This window comes from Diabrotica virgifera, chromosome 9 (genome assembly GCF_917563875.1).
Source record: "Diabrotica virgifera virgifera chromosome 9, PGI_DIABVI_V3a".
Lineage (NCBI taxonomy): Eukaryota > Metazoa > Arthropoda > Insecta > Coleoptera > Chrysomelidae > Diabrotica > Diabrotica virgifera.
Window position 1 is genome coordinate 6,516,387 of NC_065451.1, and position 7,851 is coordinate 6,524,237.

Below are 7,851 nucleotides of genomic sequence, written 5' to 3' on the forward strand. Positions count from 1 at the left end.
TCGATAAATGTATTGATAAGTTCAAATTTCAATTAAACTTCCCCCTAAAATGCCATTTGAAAATTATTCAAATTTGTTTATAATTTGGTTTTTTAATAACGTCACGGGTATTAAATATTTTGAAATGCCGTTTCGATAATTGGGTTCCTGAAAATTTTTCACTAATTAACAAATTTTTTTGTCTTTTTTTCCTCTTCTTTTTTTTTCTTGGAGTTATATTACTATGGGCCCTTTAAGGGTTAAGTTTCATTAAAAATGTCGAATCTCTAAGTTGTAGATTCTAGATTAAAAAATATTAAGATTGGTCTAAAATCACTTAAATAAAATGTGACTACTTACTGAGTTACAGGGTGTTTTATTTAAAAATTTAAAAATTATTTTTACTAAGTACTTTCAAACTATTTGACGTATCCTTATCATACTTGGCAGAAAGTGTGGTTACTATACAGTCTACTAAATTGTGATAAATAAAAGTTTCTAGCTACTACCAGAGGCGTACGACGTACGAGGATAGTTAATGGTTCACCATTCCCAAATTCTTCGCCACTGAGGTAATTACTATTTTAGCGAAATTTTTCGATTCTCCAATACTTTCTAAGTAAATAATATACTCTTTACTGGTAACGCTTAAGTCATTAGTTTTCGAGATATTGGACGTTAAAAATGAAACGGCATAGTTATTTTGATTCATTCATTCATTCATTTTAAACTTCCAATATCTCTCAAACTGATGACTTTATCGATACCAATAAAGCTATTTACATACAAAGTATCGGAGAATCGAAAAATTTCGCTAAAATAGTAATTCACTCAGTGGCGTAGAATTTGGGAAGGGTCAATCATTCACTATCCCCTGTCGTACGCCTCTGGAAGTAGCTAGAAACGTTTATTAATCACAGTTTAGTAGGGTGTATAATAGCCACACTTTCTGCCAAGTATGATAAGGATACGTCAAATAGTTTTAAAGTACTTGGTAACAATAATTTTTAAATTTTTAAATAAAACACCCTGTAACTCAGTAAGTATTCTTTTTCTCATGATCATCTTTCAGTGCGTCACAGTTTTTCGATTTCTCTCTAACGCATTAAATTGTATGTGACAGAAAAAAAGGCACGTCTTTGAATACTTTGGTAATTATTCTAGTTCGGTGATTATTCTAGTTGTCGATAGATGGCGCCATAATCAAAAAAGATTTATTTATTAAATAAAATAATAATATTATCAATATAATCTGTACAATTTATAAGACTATACAAATGAAAGAAAATATCATTTTATAAATGCAATAGACACAATTGATTTGGTTTTATTCCAAATTGAAAATAAAATTTGAAAACTGTCAGATTTAACAAAAATGTCACGTTAGAATAAATGTCATAAATGTGTATTATCACGGACTTACCTTTTTTTCTATAATTTGTGACGCACTGAAAAATGTTCATGAAAAGGAGAATAGCCACATTTTATTTAAGAGATTTTAGTTAAATCTTAATATTTTTAGGTCTAGAATCTACAACTTAGAGATTCGATATTCTTAATAAAATTTAGTCCTAAAAGGGGCCGTAGTAATATAACTACAAGAAAAAAAAAGAAGAAGAAAAAACGACAAAAAAATTTTGTTAATTAGTAAAAAATTCCCAGGAACCCAATTATCGAAACGGAATTTCAAAATACTTAATCCCCGCGACGTTATTAAAAAAACAAATTATACACAAATTTGAATAATTTTCAAATGCCATTTTAGGAGGGAGTTTAATTGAAATTTAAATTTATCAATACATTTATCGAAAACATACATAAAAATAAAAATAATGAGATCTTCAGCAGGTGAATATTTCTTTGGCAACAACCGCGTTTTTGCAATTGAAAATATAGTAACATTTAATAAACAAATTCAATATCTCAAAAAATATTAAATATTTTCCGACCAATTTTTTTTTGCTTAATACTGGTAACGTAGCGCAACTTAATCTGTAACGCAAGATATTTTATAGTGCTTATTTAAAACGCTAAAAATAATTTTTTGCAAATTTGTTTTGAAAGTTTTATATACAAGTATTTAAATAAATAGGAGGTCAAATTTAATATAGTAAGTCTTATGTGAAAGATTTACCCTTCAACCTTGCAGAAAGAAATCCCATAGACCTTCATTAATAAGTGAATTACCTCAGCAGTTAAAAAAGTATTTTTTTTTGCAAAAATGACCCCTTTTTAATTATTTAAACAATGATCCCCTTGTAAGATTTGGATACTTTCTTGAAAATATCTTTTGTACCCACCTAAACTTTGATATAAAATTTGTTTTAACCTGTATGAATTTACATTTTGACTTTTTTTATTTTATTAGGCTATTACACCTACCATTGTTGTGGCCAAGCGGTAAACCTTTATCTAAAGAAAAAATAAAAGATTTAAAAGATATTTTAAAAGAAATTCCTCAAGATGTCAGAGCATTTTACAACTTTTTAAGATTAACCCCAAGTTCCAACTTTGAAGAGGATATAGAAGGGCTCGGAAGCGAATTAGATTTTGACATTGACGAAAGTTTTCTTGAGGACTAGATCAAAAAACATATTTAAATTAAATGATTATTAACAAAGTTTAGTGTTTATAGGGGAGTGCATTTAGATTTTCACTTCGGAAAAAATCAAACAAGATAGAACTTTTTGTAATTTCATTAAGAAATGTTTAATAAACAACATATCAAAAAGTTCTACTCGGGAAGTGGGTGCTTCATTTTTTATTAAACAAATGAACAGCGAAGTTAGATGTTTTTTTAAATAACTTCGAAAATATAATTTTTAGAAAAAAACTGACTTGACCATTGAAAAATTCAGAAAATTTTACAAAAAAAACCTTATATAAAGATTTTTCTAAAATTAAATCTCTAGCTTCTGTAATTTTTTATTTATAACGCTAAAGTCACCCTTCTCACAAACATTGGCGCACTGTAAACTAGCGTTGAAAGAAGTGCACGGTTGAGTTTTTTAAATGTAATTCTTTAAATAATGGATCAAAAGAAATTTTACAAATTGGACATGAAAGAAGATGAAATAAGCTATCTTATGGTTGTAATAAAAAGAAATAAAATGTATGGACATAAGTACGGTGTGAGCGGAAAATGAGCCTTACAAGAATTTTGTTTAAAATGATTTAAAAATGTGTAACTAATACAATTTTACTTATAAAACTCTCAAATTTGCACAACTTACCTCTCAATCAACTTACTAAACGATATTTCATTTAAAAAAAATCTCAAAAATTTAATTCAAATAATACGATGTCTCAAAAAATGTAATTTTTGAAAACTTCGTAGTTTTACAGAATTCCCACCATTTTAAGACGGTATTACTCAAGTTTGAATAAATCTAATACAATTTTTTTGCTATTTTTTTAAAGCTTGGGATGTAATTTTTAAAAAACACTGAATTATTTTAGTTTAAAAATGAAATGAACAATTTCTTTTTGAGAAAACTTAGAAAGATAACAAAAATGTAATACAAAAACCGAAAATTACCAGCTGAAAAAATGTATATACAGAGTGATCAAAACTTTTTTCTGTAAAACTTACCTAAAATACATTTATTAATAAGCTTCAACAATAATAAATGTTCAATAAAAAAATTTTTTTTTAGCTCTTATACAGTATGTCTGCGAAACTTGGAACGTATTGATAACTTTTTTAATATCAGTTTTACGAAAAAAGTTATTCTTTATAAAATACTCTGCATCGTATATAACATAAAATGCAACCATCAAATATCAAATTTTTTAAATTTTTTACGAGGTATGTCAAAAAATATGAATTTCACTCAAGAGTAAAGTACCTTTATATTTCACAATATCGAAAATTTTTATAAAGAAAAGTTGTTTGGAATTAAAAACTATGTTCCAATATGTAATTATATCCTTCTAATCGAAAATTTGTAATATAATTGTGAAAATTATTTGTTTATCTTTTTTTTAAGAATGAAATTCCATATTTGTTTGATTGGATTCTACTTGTTTTTCATTTAAATATCCGCCATTTTGGATCCGCCATTTTGAAATTTAAATTTTTAATCTTTTATTCAGATTCAACAACCTGTTAAAAATAAAGACAATAAATGTTTTAGAAAAATGTTCTTTTTTATGTTCTTTTTAGAAAATCCACATTTTGGATCCGCCATTTTATAGTTTATAATGTTAACATTTAAGTTAGGTTTATTAAAGCTCTCAAAAATAAATATAATATGTACAAATAAATAGATTTTGTAAAGAAATTATGATTTTACAACTATTTTTTAAGTTATCCGCCATTTTGGATCTGCCATTTTATAATTTAAATTATCAAAATTTGATTCAGGTTTAGCAACCTCTCAAAAATATCCACATATATGTCAACAAACACGTTTTATAAAAAAAATTCGGATTTTACAACTACTTTTTAAGGATTTTTAGGAAAAATCCGCCATTTTGAATCCGCCATTTTGAATTTGCAAATTGTAATGTCAGATTCGGGTTCAGCATAATCAAAACTAAAATAAAAACATTTTTTATCAAAATAAAATGTTGAATTCACCCATATTCTTAACATTATTTATACAAAACAATTGTTATTGTTTAAACAATTAATAAACAATTAGCGGCGAAATTTGTGAGTAGAACTTTTTACTTTAACATATTTATAAACTAACAAAAAAAGTTTTAGAAAAATATAACCTTGTTTGATTTTTTCCGAAACATTGTATCTTTTCGTTTTAATTGCACTCCCCTATTAGATCAGTTTTGCTTGTTTTTATTAAGGTATAATTGTAGTTTTTCAAAAATGTCCTAACCCGCTTTTGACACTGATTTCTGTCAAATTTGACACTTTATATGTATAATCTTAGAATGTAGTATTTTTTCGTTGTCGATCTTATAATTTAAAAAAAATAAATAAAATTATAAATATCAATAGTCTATTTCTTATTTGAGTTTAAGTTTTAAATCAATTTATCTCCGAAACAACTTTTTGTGGGTTAGTACATTATTGCATAACACCAGCCAACTGTTTATATGTATTCGTGTTATATGTTGCTATTTGTCATTTAATTTATGTTTTAATTTTTAATCATACTTAACCTGACCCAATTAATCTCATTTAATTATAATCATCACACCTCATCAAAAGCTTCCTTACAAGAACATAGTCAGCGATTTTGGTATGGCTTAGAGCCAGACACGTCAAGGTCGCCTATAAATCGTGCTGGTAATCGCCTTGCAGCGAAACCAAAAACAAAAAGAAGAAGAAGAAGAACTACGGTACACAGCCAACTACAGAAATTTCCCTTTTAAATAATAAAAAATATATGTACACTTACCACATTTTTTCTGAGACAAACCGTATGGTTCTTACCACTACAGCTTAATTGGCAGTAATCAGTCGTGGTTTGAGCACTCGACAATGTGTACAAAATTGTAAAAATATAACTGATTGTAAAAAACATAGCCATCTTTTCCAATGAACGCTGTGTTCAACCACCTATGAGATCAACAAGTTTTTGTTTTGTACCGTTCGAGTTTATGTTCGTATAAATATATAAAACCTGCGTAAATATTGACGAGAGTATTATAAATGATGAGGAAAAGTGTATAAAAGTATTAGGAAATATAGAAAATACCACATACACTGCTGAAAAAAGGTCTTAACATTAAGAGAAGTAATTTTCAGAAAGATTTAAGAATTTGCAGTATTACTCAGATCTATAGGAGACATCGGAGAACCAAATCAGATGAATTAGTAAAGTATACAAGAGATCTTCATACCTTATTGCGTCGACTTCTTTCGAGAGTTGGCACTTCAAATGGTAATTGTAGCTATGGAAACTCCTGCACGAAAAGTTTCTGCCGATTAGCAGTCAATCCATTTTTTCAGGTCCTTCGGCCATCTCCTAGAGTCTTCTTACCGATATTTTGCCCTGCACCTTCTAATATTCTGAGTAATTTATACCTTCTACATACTTTCGATACATGACCTAAGTATCGTATTATTCTTTCCATTGATCATGCTTAACAGTTCTTTTTATTCACTCATCTGCCACAGTAGTTGATCGTTGGTATTTTTGTACCTATGAAATTATTCTTAGCGTTCGTGTGTATTCTTTTTATTCTTAGTATTCTCAAGTACCTCTCATTCTTTCTTTAAGAACGTGTTAAGCTACATTTTTGTCAATCAGTGGAACCAGCTGGATTAAGAAATGATTTAGCGTCATCCTCATTAACAACATCTCCACAAGAATAGTGTTTTCCGTTTTCACAAAAGTATTATGAACATCTTTGAGCTCGTCCTATACTTCTCTTGCAATTTAGATTGTATCTTACGTGTGTTTTCACTTCTTATTAATTTTTTAGTGTGACCAGCTCAGTTGGAAGACTGTACGGACGAATAATAGAGAAACGGATAGAAAAGGAGTGGCAAGATTCCGAAGAACAAAGTGGATTTAGGGCAGGTAGATCATGCACAGATAACATTTTCTGCATAAGGCAATTACTAGAAAAACGTTGTGCTAGAAATCTAGAAACTCACATGGTATTTGTAGACTTAAAAAAAGCATACGATACCGTTCCCAGAGAAAAAATGTTTGAGGTATTACAACAAACCACTTTAAATAGAAAATACATCCAAACAATAAAAGATCTCTATGCTAATGCAACAACAGCAATTAAAATTGGAACGAAACTTTCAAATACCTTTGAAACTTCGAAAGGCCTTTTGCAGGGATGCTGTCTGTCGCCCACTTTATTTAAAATTTACCTTACACATGTGTTAAAATATTGGACTAGGAAATGCCAAACAATGGGAATACCAGTAGGAGATTCTTATTTGTGTACGTTGCTATTTGCTGACGACCAAGTTGTGATTGCTGCTGATAAAGATGACGCCAGTTACATGATTAGAAAATTGAAAGAGGAGTACCGAAAATGGGGCTTGGAAATGAGCATGGAGAAAACTGAATACCTTGTAGTCGGAGGTGATACTGAAGACTTAGAATTAGAAGGGGAATACATAAAAGGATGTGATGAATTTAAATATCTAGGTTCTATTTTTGACAAAAACTCCACATGCGATCAAGATATAGAATATCGAATAAGTCAAGGAAGAAAAGCTATAAAACAGCTGAATGGCATTTGGTGGAGTACAGGATTGCAAAATCAAACAAAGAAAAAAATCTACCAAACTATCGTGGAAGGAATTGTCCTGTACAACTCGGAAGTGTGGGAAGTAAAAGACCGACAAAATAAACGACTACAAGCTTTAGAAATAATATTTAGGAATATCTAAACTGCAACATATCCCAAACGAAGAAATAAAAGAAAGAATGGAAGTAGAAAATGATATTATAGACAGAATAGAACAAAAAAGATTGATATGGTACGGGCACGTCCAGAGAATGGAACCAACAAGATGGCCCAAGAAAATGATCCAGTATGCACCACCCGAGAGAAGAAAAAGAGGCAGACCGAAGAGAACATGGTTACAAGATGTAGAGAAAGCAATGAACAGTAGACAACTCAACGAGGAAGATATTCGTGACCGAAAAGCATGGAGAATAGGATGCGGGAAACGGCGAATGTTGTAGAACACCCGATATATATATATATATATATATATATATATATATATATATATATATATATGAAACTTAAAGCTAAAATCAATATCAACAAAAGAATTAATATTAAAATTAAACTCACCAGGCTTCCGGGTTGAACCGCGTCGTTGGTTTCTAGGCCGAGCTTTCGACGTCCTCTCTGACGTCATCTTCAGGGCTTCCGGGGTCTCAGTCTCCTGAGGCTCCAGACACTACACTCACTACTCACTACTTCACT

At 29.5% G+C, this 7,851-nt stretch overlaps 1 protein-coding gene across 1 annotated transcript in view; it reads right to left on the bottom strand.

Annotated features, from left to right (window-relative positions):
- LOC114326611 (venom allergen 3) overlaps nucleotides 1-5,541 on the bottom strand; it is a 54,123-nt gene extending 48,582 nt beyond the window's left edge. The window contains exon 1 of the mRNA XM_050662655.1: nucleotides 5,343-5,541. Within this exon, the coding sequence (XP_050518612.1) occupies nucleotides 5,343-5,474 (132 nt within the window). The 5' untranslated portion in view covers nucleotides 5,475-5,541. The remainder of the gene's footprint in view (nucleotides 1-5,342) is intronic.
- Between the last annotated feature and the right edge of the window lie 2,310 nt (nucleotides 5,542-7,851).